General features: G+C 37.8%; 1 protein-coding gene across 2 annotated transcripts in view; it reads right to left on the bottom strand.

Moving 5' to 3' along the window:
* GABBR2 (gamma-aminobutyric acid type B receptor subunit 2) overlaps window positions 1–16,971 on the bottom strand; it is a 630,870-nt gene that overhangs the window by 119,738 nt on the left and 494,161 nt on the right. For both annotated transcript variants that reach the window (XM_063451858.1, XM_063451859.1), the window contains exons 9-11: window positions 10,754–10,834; window positions 7,612–7,762; window positions 4,656–4,788 (exon numbers count right to left, since the gene is read on the bottom strand). In XM_063451858.1, the coding sequence (XP_063307928.1) occupies window positions 4,656–4,788; window positions 7,612–7,762; window positions 10,754–10,834 (365 nt within the window). The remainder of the gene's footprint in view (window positions 1–4,655; window positions 4,789–7,611; window positions 7,763–10,753; window positions 10,835–16,971) is intronic.

The following is a 16,971-nucleotide window of genomic DNA, read 5'->3' as shown; positions in this document are numbered from 1 at the left end:
CCACATACATTCCTTAATGGCACTGGTGTTCCCTGATGGCAGCAGCCTCTTTCAGCAGGATAATGCACCCTGCCACACTGCAAAAATTGTTCAGGAATTGTTTGAGGAACATGACAAAGAGTGCAAGGTGTTGCCTGGACTCCAAATTCCCCAGATCTCAATCCAAGCATTTGTTGGGTCTGCTCGCAGAACAAATTTGATCCATGTAGGCCCTACATCACAACTTGCAGGACTTAAAGGATCTGCAGCTAATGTAACAACTAGATGCCACAGAACATGTTCAGAGGTCTTTTGGAGTCCATGCTTCAGAGCTGTTTTGGCACCAAGAGGTAGACCTATAGGGTGTTCAGCATGTGGTTTTATTGTTGCAGCTGATCCTGTGGCAATCTAGGGGGGCTGGTGGACATGTGCCCTGGGCGCCAAATGGAAAGGGGCGCCACCAGCCACCAGCACCAAAGAAGCAATTGCAGAGGTTTACTCTGCTGGCTAAGGCCCAGCTATGCATTTCTGCAAATGGCTGCTTGCACTGTGTGTGTGTGACTGTAACTGTGTGTGTGTGCCTGTGGCTGTCTATGCCTATCTGTGTGTGACTGTGTGTGCCTCTAACAGTCTGTGCCTGTGTCTGTGACTGTATGTGTATGCTTGTTACTATGTATGTTGGACTGTAACTGTTTGTGTGTGACTGACTGTGTATAAAAGTGACTGTCACTGTGTTCGTGGCTGTGGACATGTGATTATGTGTGTGGTGTGACTCTGTGTGTGTGTGCCTGTAACTGTTTGTGACTGCATGTGTGCCTATAACTATTTGTATGACTGTGTGCCATTTACTGTGTGTGCAACTGTATGCATGTGTCGGTGTGTGTAACTGTATATTATAAAGAGAGAAGAGACTGGAATGGGTTAACTACAGAAAGTGCCCCCAAAGGCAGTCTCTATACCCTTAGTTAAACTCATCCACCAGTATAAAGCAACAAATTGCTAATCATAGAGCATACATGGAACTAAAATAATAAATTTTTATTGACCCCTCTTGGGAAAAAAAGTATATATAGAATCAACGTGAAAAGTGTATAAACACTATGGCCCACAAATATACTGTAATAAATAAGCTGCTGACATACAGTTATTTATAGTGGCCAATAGATACGGAGTGTAACTACTGCTTACATCTCAGATTAACAGATTAACCCACTTTAGTTTATTTCATTATTTATTTTTTGTTATTATCACTGTTTATACACTTTTCACGCTGATTCTATATATACTTTTTTTTCCCAAGAGGGGTCAATAAAAATTTATTATTTTAGTTCCATTTATGCTCTATGATTAGCAATTTGTTGCTTTATACTGGTGGAGCAGTTTAACTATGGTATAGACTGCCTTTGGGAGCACTTTCTGTAGTTAACCCATTCCAGTCTCTTCTCTCTTTATGATTACTTTGGGTTATGCCCTAATACCCTTTAACCAATACATCCTCAGTGATTGATTTTTCCTGATCATTCACTCTGGCTGTACTTTTTGGTAACTGTATATTAGACAGTGTGTGTCTGACTGTGTGCACCTGACTACATTTTATTTAATGCTTGGTACAGAGTTACATAAATATGAATGTTTTGTTTCCATACAGTTGTTAAATAGTTTATACACAGCTTACATACACTTTTGTTGTATCATTAGTCTTAAGATGTCACTGTATGGTCCCACATGCTAAATATTGTAGCAAAATCTGAAATGTAACTTGAAAACATAAAACTTAATTTAATTCATTATTTAAATTATATAATCAATGTAGGAAATAATCTCATAATTTGTAGAATAGTTGCTATCGGTATATACGGAAGTATCACATATTAAGGAACCGTTATTAATACATTTGCAAAGTTATTCACTAAAGTGATCATTTTAATTTGACCAAAATAACCAAAGTGGAAGTATAGCTTTTCCAATTATGCTATATTTGCCCTTAAAGGGACATTCCAGATCCCTAAAGCTCGCTGAAAAGCTTTATGTGTGAAGAGTGTTTTTTTCATTTTAGAAAAAGTGCAGATTTCAGATTAGAACATTACACTTTTATAAATCATACTGGTTACAACACCCTGGCTTTCAGGCCCTGTTACATCCTGTTTTTTTTTTAGCGTATTTGCACTGAATTTAAGAGGCACCAACTGTCCAGAGTTGCAAAGACTTCTAATTTAGCTGCATTGGGAAGTCTGTGATTGGACAGTCACATAAAGCCTAGGTGGGGTTAGATGGGAAGGGTTTGCAAAGGCAGAAAACAAGAGAACTGCATGTTTTGCAAGCTGTTATAGATATAACTCCAATGAAAACATGCATAATTAAATACATGCAAGTAAACAGCGATTTTGGATTTATTTTGTATTTGGGCAGAGGAGTGTCCTTTAAAATTTGAAATTCACTTTGAATTCCCTGAATTTATCACATTAGTAAATATCCCAGATAGATACCAGCAGCATAGTTACTATCAGTATATAAATACAACAATTTCAGCCCCTCCTGCTTTTAGTTTACTATATTATTGATTTCCTCTCTGTTAAAGCCATTTTTTTTTACCATGCTTGTCCTTCTCCCTACCTTTAACGACAGCCCTTCCCTTCGCCCATGGCATGTCAGATGCCCTCACCCATGTTGGTCTCCGCCTCAGCAATGGTACTTAACCTCTCAAATACTAATTTGCCCTTTCTTGCCTTACACTTAATAGCTTCTATATCCCAACTCCACACTCTAGTTTGCTTAATAAAGTTAATGATATAGATTGTATATTCGTTCATATGTAGTTTTATAACAGACCAATCAAGAAATAGCAATAGCCAGTTTTAGAAATATTCAAGCATTTTAATTTTAAATAGAATACAAACACCAGTTAAAGTACATTCCCCCAAAGTGAATATAAACAAGTTATTGTTATTTCCTAATAATATTCCATCTACTCAAAATAATAAAAAGGTAAATGATTTAAGCTAGGATGCTGCAATTAAAATTACAGCTGATAGGTGGCAGCAAAGGGTTCTTCTGTTTGCAGTACAAAGAACTCTGTAGACAGCAATTCAATATACGTACGGCGTATAAAAAGCTTATACTAAAATGAATATGTTAAGTGTGCATAAGAAAATGTTTGGCATGCATAATGCATGCTTATTGAAGGCAAATTTCCATCAATTGCTATGTTATTTTATACCATTTTATTATACCGCTATATCATACTGTGTGAAAGTTTTCTAAAAAGTAATGCTTATATTGAGTATGAAAAGAACACAATTGTGGTGTATAAAGTATCAGAAAAAGTATTCATATGTTCGCAATTCCCTGGCATATTAAGTATTTCAATATCACAATTGTATAACTGTTTTAAGCATCATTGCTATTATTTTTTTACTTATTAAGAAAAAAAAAATACCAATAAGCACCCCTGTGGGAAGGGTTATTTCCTGTCCTATCATTGTATCATTGAAAAATGTGTCCTTTTGCGGTTACTGTACCTGAGGACATAATTCCATAGCACCATATGTCCAACATTTCTGTTCCTCAATTCCTCCCTAACCTGATGAGTTTTTCCTATAAATATGTTTTACAGAGGAACTGTTTGTTATTTGATAAGTAAAATTGCTATAGTCTGATCTATAAAATAGTTGGCTAGTAGGGTTTGAGAAAATTTTATTTATGTCTTTTTTTTTTTTTTTTTTTTTAAATATTACTGAGATCTAAGTTGTAGCCAGCAAAGCACAGAAAAATTTCAACCATATGACTGGTGACACTCAGAATATACTGGAAAAGGATTTGCAACATATAATGTGTTAGGCACCATTAACATTTCAGGAACCATAGAAAACCAATTACATCATCAAATACCCATCCTTGTAGATACTTCAAGAAAATTGGGCAGACTAGATGGGCCGAATGGTTCTTATTTGCCGTCACGTTCCATGATTCTACGTTTCTATGTTTCGCCAACATGAAATGTAGTAAGCTTCTACATTGATAACATTTTAAATAGTTGGGCATTCTATGCCAGAGGAGAGTCTCAAAAATGATTATTTAAACATGGACTATTAAAACATACACTGGGTAGCGGGACTTTGGAGAGACTTCACATCAGAAAAACTCTAAAATAGCCTTTGGTTTAACTTCTCGACATTACTTATTCTGTTTATGCAACACCTTATTTTCAGACACTGGTGTGGTTCCAGAATGAATATTAAGAAATTTAAAACAATCCCCCACTACATAACTAAGTATGATACTGATAGAAATATCCCAGTACCATAAATTCATTGGTGTAGGAACCCTTCAAAATTTGAGTGGTTGAAGTCTTTTAATATGAAAACCTGGCACCACATAAAAAAATACATGAAACCATATATATATATACTTATATAGGCAATATATATATTGTATGCTTGTTGTGGGAGTTTGTAGGTGGTGTTCTAACTCACAGTGGGAAGTGTAATATTTTTTTGTGTTTGAGGTGAGATCTATTTGACATGCAATATTCATGGCACTCACAGAATATACAGAGATGCCATTAGTTATTCTCTTTAGTTTAGTAAAATTACTTCCAATTTCTCATGTTACAACTGTTATTGGTCATATAAGTACTTAGGTGTGAAAATGCCCAACACAGAGAGAGGTTTACTTACTGTGCATAATGTTTCAAATGTATTAGCAGACACAAACGATCCATCAAGACCAAATAGAAAAATTGATGCGTAAGAAAGCATCCCTCCGAGGATAATAAGGTTATTCATATAAGGACTGGACATTTTTATCAACCTGCCAAAATAAATAACAAATTAGAAATTCATTATATTTGCATTATAACAGATGACAGAAGCTAGTAAATGGATTTCTAAGGAGGTATAAAAAAAAAAAAGACTGACTGGAAAAGAGTGAGATTCTAAGGTAACAAAGCAATAAAGGAAATAAAGGAAACAAAGCATAAGGGAAAGGCTGCTTTTAAATTACAATAATGTTGCCTTCAGTATAATACAAACCATTTATCATGTATTAAAATAAAAGTTACAGGGTTATTAACCCCCCCCCCCCCCAAAAAAAACCAGAAAAACAATGTTCTAATAAAATACTGTTTTTGGTTAGAGACCCCTTGCTAACCCTGTGCTAAATTGATTATTGTCAGGAGTTAAAAATTAATTCAAAGTAAATTTAAAATTTTAGGCTAAAATAGTTGAATGATTGAATAGTTGAAAAATTCCCCTAGTCAGCATTGCTTCCAGTTTGGCTCTTTTGGTCTAAAATTTGAAATTCACTTTAAATATCTGATAATTCTCACGTTAGTAAATTCATGATGATGTTTTGCACAAGTTTAAAGTAAGCATTCTTAGAGCAGTCATAAATGGGGGACTGAAATAATAGAAATCAAGCATTTTACACTGCAATATATTGGGCTTTGTAGCAGACTCATTCCCTTTTGTTTGGTTGTCCGTACCACCCTTGTTCATTTTCCAAATTGATGGTGTGTGGTCCCCCTTTTATACCTCCCTGAACACCGACCTCCCCTGGCTGTTAACCACAAATTAAGTGATTAACTCAAGTGCATTCCCTGGGTGGCCACCATATGCATGTGTTCCAGTGCATGTTGGCCATTTTGTCTCTTGAACCCAGGCAGTGGTACATGGTCACAGAATGCCTGGAACTATTTTCGGCCATGCGAGTCCACGAACCCAGGCGGAATCCGTATCGCTGCACGTTCCACTTCCCGACCAACTAGACGAATGACGTTCGGGAGATATGAACAACTGACTGGGGGGAGCATTCGCTCCCTAAAAGCCAGGAAGAGCATTCATCGGTGTTTGAACAAGAACTCCCGAAAGCCAAAAGGTCGGTCAGAACTTTACCCTAATGGCGATTCCGTTCTACCGAACGTACTATTCGGACTATATGACTATATTTTTGGGGTATTTTATGTATGTTTCATGAAGTTTCCTGTAACTGAGAGATAATGGAGTTACTCAGTTTTGACTCAATTATCTCTCAGACAATGGGAGGGGCTTGTCTACTTTTTGAATGAAGACCCCATGCTGGGGGACTGTGCATAAAAGGCTGAGTTTGTGTGGAATAAATCAGTTGTACTTCCAGAACTGTGTGTCATCCAGTTACTGGGGAGGGATGGAGCTATTTACGTCACAGCGCCTTGTTCCAAAGTTCCGGTCTTTACGGATCTAGCTGAGGAGAGTCCTGGTCAGGACAAGCGCTCTGCTACAGGTTTCACTACCCCTCCAGATAACTACCTTCTATGTTCAATTGTAAAAATTTTTGTTTGCGTTTACAATCCGTTTTCCTGGCACTGCAGGTCCACTCTCCCTCTCACCTCCCATCCCCGGTTGCTGAAGGGGTCAAAAACCCTTCAGTGACTTACCAGAGGCAGCGATGATGTCCCTCAGCACTGCTCCTTGGTCCGCCCACACTCCTCCCCGTCACCACGTCAGCCGGCGGGGGAGACTGATCACGTCCGCCGGTGGGGGAGACCTAATGAGCATGTGCGGCAATGCTGCGCACGCGCATTAGACCTTCCCATAGGAAAGCATTGAAAATGCTTTCAATGCTTTCCTATGTGGATTTTAGCGACGTTGGAGGTCCTCACATAGTGTGAGGACGTCCAGCGACGCAATAGCATCTGTGCTATAATCCCGGAAGTGCCCTCTAGTGGCTGTCTAGTAGACAGCCACTAGAGGAGGAGTTAACCCTGCAAGGTAATTATTGCAGTTTATAAAAACTGCAATAATTACAGTTGCAGGGTTAAGGGTAGTGGGAGTTGGCACCCAGACCACTCCAATGGGCAGAAGTGGTCTGGGTGCCTGGAGTGTCCCTTTAAGTGTATGAACCCACATGAGGTAGGCCCAATTTCCAAGGCACATCTCTCAGTCCAGGATTTAGGGATTACCTAGTTGTGTCAAGGTGTTTTTCTTTTCTAAAAACACCTTAGACACAACTGGGTAATCTCTAAATCGTGGACTAGTAGGCGTGCCTTGAGGACAGGTTTGGAAACCATTGGTTTAAAGGTTGTCCTGCAAGTTATAAACCATTCAATAAACTCTCATTTTAGTTTTTTTTAGATCTCCTAGTAGTATATATGGTCTTATACACATACACTTTACAATGTAACTTATTACATGGATCCCCATTTTAACGAAAATGCTGGATATTCTTGCTTACCAAAGCAAACTGAAAATAGAGTTGCAAAATTTAGGCAACAATAATTGATTTAGAAAAAACTCTCCAGCTCAACTTCAGGAACAGCTTCAAATATTCAAATTATAATTTTTTTTTTACAATTTGTCAAATAAATCCTAGCTCTGTTATCAATACAGTCCACAGAATGACCTACTTTACATTTGTCATGTAACTAGTGGTATAAATTATGCTCATACTTATTTTTCTTCCCATTACCGACCGGAAAAGCGTGCCTTTTAAACTTTTTAAAAGACTGATAGCCTGGACCCTGCTGTAAAGCAAGGGATACAGTTATATAAAAACCCATGCAATGTAAAGTATTAATTACATAACATAAATACAGCTTTTGCTATTCATTAATTTATCATAAGCATTTTTAAGCAAAGTTAAAAATAAGATACTAACTTCTGATTCCGATTTTTGATGTTAAAGAACAAAAATGTACTGGCCATGATCATCCCAATAATTGTGATTGCTGAAAGAATACTGTAAAGTGGTAAGTAAATCTGACGTCTCTGCATACGGATGAAAGTTTGATCTTTTGGTGGCTCGACTCCTGAAATAGAAAAGAGAAATGATATCTTACTATAGAATATTATCATTTGCAGAAATTTAGAATATTAGATGATGGTAAACCCTTAAGAGAAATGTAATTTAATATCATCTTAGTATGAATAGATTTTGCTTTTAGTTTTATTGGCACAGAACCATATGTTTTAATATCATCTTGGTTTTAAAAGTTGTATTTTTTTTTCTTCACGTTACTGATGAAGAACACAAAGGTTCTTCTTGAAAGCAAAATAGTTTCAGTGGAACAATAAGCGGCAAGAACATTACCCCGGTGGGAAAAATCGCTCCAGTTTCTTGGAACTTATTCATCAAACTCTATAAAAGCTCTCTCAGCATGGAAATGAATGTACATACATTGTATAGCTTTTCTAACAAGAGCTTTCACATTTCACAGCATATTCTTCATTGAGTGCCCTAGTATGAGTTTCCCATCATTCCATCTATATCTTTACCTCCAGCTGGTACTATTATTGTAGTTACAATGAGAAGGTATGTGTCAAAAGGGACTATATTACAGTAACCCATTTCTGATGCTAAGATGCCGTCCTGAAACTAGCAGACTTTAAAGCCTTCAGGAATGCATGGAACGTCCTGCAAGTCTGGTATGAGTAGGATTTAAATCCCGGCTGAACAGAGGAGACCCATGTAGCAATCTATTCCTGGAGCTTACCTCTGTCAACTGGGGTCATATTTATTGTCCCCAGCTGACTGATGAGCTGTATACAGCACTCAAAGTGAGCACTGTATACAGCCCAATAAATCACTGTGGACACATACTATGCTCCTTATTGTACCTTGTGATATTACTATTTTGCTTTGATCTCTGTTGTCAACTACAAAAAACACTTAATAAAATGTTTGAAACTAAAGTCGCCTATTAAACTTACCGGAGACCCCATTCAAATCTGTACGCCACTGGCTAGTCAACAATATGCTACTCAAATTAACGGTAGGAAATAGATACAGAAACATTTCCTGAGCCTGAGACATTTTCATTTTGGTAGAAGGGAATGTAAGTATGTTACTCAAGGGTGTGTAACAAGTCATGCCAAGGGCAGGTAACCTTAAAAATAATACATCAATATCCAGTCATCATGGATCCAAACGTAGCATTGCAGCCAAAAGAAAGTTTAAAAAAGCTCATCTTTATTATAAAACATTAAAAATGGCAAAGGATTGGTCTGTTGTGAGTATTCACAGGTGCCCTCACATTTCTCACATAGAAACATCCATCTTATATAGAAACATTCATTAATTATTGTGTTAAACATAACCCCTTAAATACCTGTTCAATTTTAAATACAAAATAAAGATTGTAAAATAAAGATCTCTTCATTAATCAAGCAAAATAACCAAATCCCCTAATATGATAGTTGGCAATGACCCCAGAATAGACTACATAAATCATGCACAAATAATATGTATGTGTAATGAATTTGTACTGTAATAAATTGGATTAAAACATTTCATTAATTATTCTCATCGTAAATTGATTAAAAAAAATGTCCTTAAAGCATTAACTAATGTTATTATGCCATACTGATGTTTAATTGAAGGAACACACCATACACCATAACATCTGTAAAGCACTGCAGTGGCTATGGTGCCTGGAATGCTCTGATTTTCTCCAGTGTAAGAAAAGAAACTGTTCTAAAATGTCATGACTACTTACATTGGTGCGGGGCACCAGGATGCTCCATTCATTTGCGTTGATGCAATTATTGGTTAAAAAAATGCTACCAACTTAAATTAGAAACTATAATTAGAAAGCATTATGAAGCACCATAAGGCAATGCATTGCTTTACATATCATCTCACAAATCCCTTTTGGCTGTGTCCTGCCCAAAGTAGTGACCAACTTAGGTTTACCACTCACAATGGGGCCGGTGCATAGTCCCAGACATTCTCTATGTGCTTTATTATCCAAATATCTCTTCTGACCTGCTCTCGCTGTAAAAAAAACAAGAGAGCCAGTTGTGTTGTCTTCATTCTCCAACACTAGAGATATCTGTAGTATTACTTTACACTCCCTTGTAACTCTTTGTTAAATGAGAGAAGTAGACGAGATATGACATCACGTCCTAATTTACAATAGCATTGAACGAAGTGTGGTGTGCAGCCAAGATACAGACATTCTATTGAACACCTGCCATGCTGTCTGACACCAATACAGGAAGCAAGTAGGAAAGAAAAGTATGGGAGGTTCATATTAATTAAATATGGGATCATGGGATGAAAAGGAATAAAATATCATTTTAAATCATTGGCTGACATATGGCATGTGGGGGAAGAACAATTGGCATATGGACAGAAGTATGGAAAATATATCATGGAATTGAAAATGGAAAATGTGAGATTACATTTGCAAATAAATATGGTTTATACATGTGGTATAAAGTATGTAATATACATTATAGTATTAAATAAGAAAAATAATGCAACGTGGAATACAAGAGAGGAAAAATGGAAAATATGATATATGTCATCACAAAATTAAATACGGTAAATGATGGATGGTAAATACAGAATGAAAATATGGGTTTGTGAAATATGGTATCATGAAGTAAGACAAGAGGTAGCTTAAATATGGTAAATATTAAATTAAAAGGGAAGTTCCTCTTCATACATGCTATGATGTTTGAATATCCCTATATTTAACAAATATGTATTTGAGAGTCTTGAAAAATGAAATGATTTGCAGAAATCAATGCCTTTTATTATGCCACGGTAACCTGCAGGTTTTTATAGACAAGGAAGTTCATAGTTTTCCCTTTAGATAATGTTTAACTACACTCCTATGAGTTGGTGGGTCTTTTACAGTCAAGAGATGTCTTACGGTTACACGAAATGTAGTTCCATGACAACTAAAGAGCTACGTGTTGCTAATCCCAACCTAGAGCAATCTGCTTTTCTTGGATTAATAATATACCCATGTTAATTAAGTTTACAGTTCCACATGTTATATGTGTCAATATACCTTGAAATCTAATGGTGTCATTGATCAATTCCAGGCTGTCAGCTACAGCATTATACTCGCCCACCTTAACTTCCTTCCCATCTGCAAAGAAAGACAAACATTAATAGGATATATCAGATCTCTTTTACTATACATTTTACTGTCATGTTGCTATGAATTAACATATCATTTAAACAGTTTAAAATAGGTGCATGTGCATGCAGGTTCACCACAATGTAAAATATATGTATACTATATACATGAACTATACAGATACAAACCACTGGTTGGTTTTATTTTACAGAAGATAAGTGATGGTCTAAACTAAGTTACAGAGATGTGATTGCATATAAACAATATATATATATATATATATATATATATATATATATATATATATCAGTAGACTTTGTTTATTATTTTTTGTTTGTTAGGTCTTCGTGTATATTTATTTGGCTGACACGTTTACTCTCTATTTCCAAATATAGAAAAGTGGAGTGCTGTTTAAAAACCCTTGGGGCAGGAAAAAAGCAGCAATATACCAAACCTTTTTCAAAGTCAGCCTGTTTCCTTAGAAGAGAAACTTAAATAGTGCTCCACTTTTTTTTATATTTGGGCATGTTATCGCGGTGTTGGGGTGATTTTTTACATATCCTAGTGGTGGGAGACACAAGTGTATAGCTGCTAAAGAGGAATTCCATTTGGCATTACAATAAGACAGCACTGTTTACAGTATATATTTGCTATTCTTTTACTGGCTCTGTTCAAAGATTTATGTAGAGATAGGTCAGAACTGCTGCTTTGTTCGCATAGGTGTTGAGGGCTATATTGAAGTATACATGTATACGTGTAGGTGCTTGCATAGAAGGTGAAACAAGTAGAGTTGTGTCTGTTTTTTCTAGTTGGAGTTTTTTTCGTCTATAGTAGTGTGTATAGGTTTCCATACATCCATCTTACTGTATATATGGCTGACTCAATGTACTTTCTGTATATCTGCTTTCATGTCTATCTTAGCTATGTGCTCATTACCTTCTTTCCTGTCTACCTGTTGATCTACTGTCAACGTCATGATAAGAACACTCACCTCTAGGTGTGGTGATGGTGAGGGCTTGACTAGCTTGACAATGGTTTGTCAATCCCATGGTCAGAGAGTTACAAAGAAGTATTAATTTATTCTTATACAGTTACCAAACAAGTAAACATTAGCAGGGTTTTTTAGTATGATTTGATTGTGAATTCAGAGATGCATATGTTTTCAGAGTTTTTATATAGGTGGGATTTTAATAACCGGTGCAGAGCTCTCAGTATTAGAAGACTTATTGACCAACTTCATTGTGATAAGTAATTAGAAGAAAAGCACTCATCAATATTTGTTGGATCTAATTGATATAACACTGCAGATATTGTAACTGTAAATAGAAAAATAAACCCCATCTATGAAAAAAATCCCTACTGTTAACAAGGGGCATACTGTAGAGTTGGCGAGACCGGCGTCTGCCAGGCACTCAGCATGACAGGTAAACAGAGCGCGCCACACATCAGACGCCCCCCTCCCCTGCCATGACAGACAAAATGGCAGGAAGGGAGGCAACTGGGGCTCTGTGAGGATACACAGAGGATATACGAGGATCGTATAGGTAGGTAGAATTTAGGAAGGGGAGGGAAGATGTTGAGTAAGGGGGAAGATATTGTGTAGGGGGAGGTTGGCAAGGGGGGGTTTTGTGTAAGGGGGAGGTGGGCAAGGTGTGGAGATATTGAGTAAGGGGAGGTTGGCAAGGGGGGAGATATTGAGTAAGGGGGAGGTTGGCAAGTGGGGAGAGATATTGAGTAAGGGGGAGGTTGGTAAAGGGGGAGATACTGAGTAAGAGGGGAGGTTGGCAAGGTGGGAGATACTGAGGAAAGGGAAAGTTGGCAAAGGGGGATATTAAGGAAAGGGGGATGTTAGCAAGGGATAGAAGGGGGACATATTGAGGAAGGGGATAGGTTGGCAAGGGGGGAGATACTGAAAAAAGGGGTTTGGTAAGGAGGGTGATATTCAGGAAGGGATTGGTTGGCAAGGGGGGGAGAAATATGGATGAAAGGGAGGAGGTTGGCAAGGGGGGAAAGATATGTGTGAAAGGGGGAGAGATATGGATAGGAGGGGGAGGTTGGATAGGGGGAGGAGAGATATGGATAGGAGGGGGAGGTTGGATAGGAGGAGGAGAGATATGGATAGGAGGAGGAGGTCAGCAAGTGGGGGAAAGATATGGATGGGGGACGTATGGTTAGGGGGAGAGATATGGATAGGAGGGGGAAGGTCGGCAAGGGGGTAGAGATATCGATGGGGAGATATATAGATAGGAGTGGGAGGTTGGCAAGGGGGAGAGAGATATGAATAGGAGGGAGAGGTTGGAAAGGGGGGGAGATATGGATAGGAGGGGGAGGTTAGCAGGAGGGAGAGATATGGATGGAAGCGGGAGGGCGGCAAGGGGGGAGATATGGATGAAAGGGGAGAGGTTGGCAAGGGGGGGAGAGATATGGATGCAAGGGGGAGAGATATGGATAAAGGGGGAGGTTGGCAGAGGGGGAAAAAATATGGATGAAAGGGGGGGGTTGGCAAGGGGGGAGATATGGATGCAAGGGGGGGAGATATGGATAAAGGGGGAGGTTGGCAGAGGGGGGGGAGAAATATGGATGAAAAGGGGAGGTCGGCAAGGGGGGGAGATATGGATGAAAGGGGAGAGGTTGGCAAGAGAGGGAGAGATATGGATGCAAGGGAGAGAGATATGGATGAAAGGGGGAGGTTGGCAGTGGGGGGAGAAATATGGATGAAATGGGGGAGGTTGGTGGGGGGAGATATGAATAGGAGGGAGAGGTTGGATAGGAGGAGGAGAGATATGGATAGGAGGGGGAGGTTGGCAAGGGGGAGAGATATGAATAGGAGGGAGAGGTTGAAAAGGTGGGGAATATGGATAGGAGGGGGGAGGTTAGCGGGAGGGAGAGATATGGATGGAAGGGGGAGGTCGGCAAGAGGGGGGAGATATGGATGAAAGGGATGTCGCTTTTGTTGCCGCCGGCATCTTTTTCCTTCTGCATGGTGCATGCAGGAGGCTGTTTAAAGTCCTCGGGCAAGTCCTGTGAGCGAAAACTAAATGCCAGGGTAAGTTATGGGTGCTCGGGCAAGTCATATGAGCGTAATCTGTGTGCTGCAGTAAGTGCTTGGGCAAGTCCTGTGAGTGCATTCTCTTTGATAAATTGGTATAAAACGTTTTCCACGGTTTTTATCCCCAGTCCGGCACTGATATGGTGTGATGTCCCAGTGTTTTACTTGTAAAAAGGTGTTATTTATCAATGTTGTGTTTGTAATAAGGTGTAATGGCCTGTGTTGCTTGTCATAAGGTGTGATGTGTCTCTACTATGCTTGCAATATGGTGACAAGCATTCCTCTGGTACATCACCATCATCACACAAGTCTAAATATGTGTGTGTAAATATATATTTATGTTTTGAGGTTGATAACACAGATTATTATTGGCATTATTGGGAAAGCATTGTATAAGAAGCTTTGCTATTTCATGTGTACAAATTCTCCTTACAGTGACTTTATATAGTGCGAAGGGGTTTCAGTGACTGCAGGAAACCTCAGGAACTTTCAATTCCTTTTTATTCATTTTTTTATGGAACAGGGAGGATTAGGAAACAAGACTTAATGCTAGTTTGGTTTCTTTAGTTTCCCTTTACATAGTGGTAACTTATATAGGAGTCATGCTACATGGAACAGCGCCTTTAAGAATGTAAAATGAGTCCCATCAAGGTTTTCTATATTTAGAATGTGATACAGCATGTTTAGCCAAAATCAAATTTGTGTAGTATGGGGTGTAGAGGGGAGGGGCACAGACACAGCTCCTTGCCAAGGGCGCTGGAGACCCTAGGTACACCTCTGCTGATAACGGTTTCTTTAGGCAGTACGCCACCAGTTACCACATTAATAATATCTCCTAATCTAATATTTATGCTCTCTAATAGCAGATATGAAAAATAATGAGAGGATCTTTGTCAGAAAGTAAATTATCATTATTTGGAACAGGTAAAAGGATTTTTAAAGTAGGTGTTATCATAGAATGTTTAGTACGTATTACATTTGATAATATATTTTTTTTCTCTCCGCTATCCCCTGCGACTTCCAACCAAGGTATGTTACAGATATTAACATTTACAAAATCTTGCTTCATAGTAATCCATGGTTTGGAGTATATGTGGGACCACTCTAGAATACGTGTAAGATGTGCCGCATAATAATAACTACACATATCCAGTAGACCCAAGCCTTGTCTGTGTCTAGGTCTAATTAAATATTTATAAACCAGTCTAGGAGGTTTCCCCTTCCAGATAAAATTAGCAATCTTTTTAACTGGAAAGAAAAATACTTGAGGGATTCAAATAGGAAGAGTCTGAAAAAGATATAAGAATTTTGGGAGAATATTCATAGAAATTATGCTTATTCTAGACCAGCATGTGAGATCAGTTTTTGTAGTAGTTAATGTAGAGAGGTAGTTAATATTGTACCAGTCCTTAGGGTTATCACTGAGATTAATACCCAAATATTCAATGGCTGAAGCTTCTGTTTTGCAATGATATTGTAAATTTATCTGGGACAAGTCTTATTTGATAGGTTAATATCTAAAACTTCACTTTTAGTAATATTTACTTCTAAATATGAGTAATAACTAAATTCAGAAAGCAGTAACAGATCCCTTCTAGAGACACTAAAAGATTAGAAACAAACAGTAAGACATTTTCCACATATGCCACAATTTGTACCTCTCCTGACATGAAATTAAACCCACTAATATTTTATGCTTGTCTAATTTGAGGATAATAGAAGTTCCATAACCAACACAAAAAGTAGAGGCGATAAGGGGCAACCTTGCCTCGTCCCATTCAAAAGCATTAATTTATTTGATAGATCCCCATTTATTTTTATTCTAACTACTGGATGTAAATAAATAGCTTAATCCATGTCATAAATCCCATTCCAAAACCCAATTTCTTCAAAACGTACAACATAAATAGCCAATTAAAGGTACACTATAGTCACCTGAACAACTTTAGCTTAATGAAGCAGTTTTGGTGTATAGAACATGCCCCTGCAGCCTCACTGCTCAATCCTCTGCCATTTAGGAGTTAAATCCCTTTGTTTATGAACCCTAGTCACACCTCCCTGCATGTGACTTGCACAGCCTTCCATAAACACTTCCTGTACAGAGAGCCCTATTTAGGCTTTCTTTATTGCAAGTTCTGTCTAATTAAGATTTTATTATCCCCTGCTATGTTAATAGCTTGCTAGACCCTGCAAGAGCCTCCTGTATGCGATTAAAGTTCAATTTAGAGATTGAGATACAATTATTTAAGGTAAATTACATCTGTTTGAAAGTGAAACCAGTTTTTTTTTCATGCAGGCTCTGTCAATCATAGCCAGGGGAGGTGTGATTTAACTCCTAAATGACAGTGAATTGAGCAGTGAAATTGCAGGGGAATGATCTATACACTAAAACTGCTTTATTTGGCTAAAGTAATTTAGGTGACTATAGTGTTCTTTTAACTCTACTGGAAAGCACTGAGGGGATGGGACTATGTTTAGCTAAATATAAAGCATTTAACGTTTTAATCACATTATCCCTTGTTTCTCTGCCTTCTATAAAAACGGATTGATCAGTATAAATTAGGTCACTAGTTATATATTTTAATCAAAATGCTAAAATGTTTACAAATTTTTAAATCTAAATTAAAAGGAAATTGGCCTATAAGGTCCTCACTCATCTCTATTTTTACCTTCTTTCAGTACTAAAGTAATAAAAGCTTTAAATGAGGCTTGACTCAGAAATTCCACTGTACATAATATGTTAATCATATTTGCCAATGGGAGAGCTAATTCTGTTATAAAGGTTCTATAATATATTACTGTAAATCAATCCGGACCAGAACTTTTAAAAAGTGGTATGGGTAAAATTGTTTGTTCAGCTCAGTGACTGGGTTATCCAATATCTTTCTTTGTTCTTCTGAGATAACAGTAAGACCTTTATCTTTGAAATAAAGGGACATTTTATCTAAGATAATATGGTTGTCACCCCATCACCTCTAGATCAAAAAATATATAAATCATTATAAAAAATCTGGAAGACCTCATCTATGTCCTTAGTAAAATAGTTAGAGGGACACTGTAGTCACCCAGACCACTTCAGCTCATTGAAGTGGTCTGG

Source organism: Pelobates fuscus, chromosome 4, assembly GCF_036172605.1.
Source record: "Pelobates fuscus isolate aPelFus1 chromosome 4, aPelFus1.pri, whole genome shotgun sequence".
In the NCBI taxonomy this organism is placed as follows: domain Eukaryota; kingdom Metazoa; phylum Chordata; class Amphibia; order Anura; family Pelobatidae; genus Pelobates; species Pelobates fuscus.
This window is presented reverse-complemented; position numbering and strand designations above follow the sequence as displayed.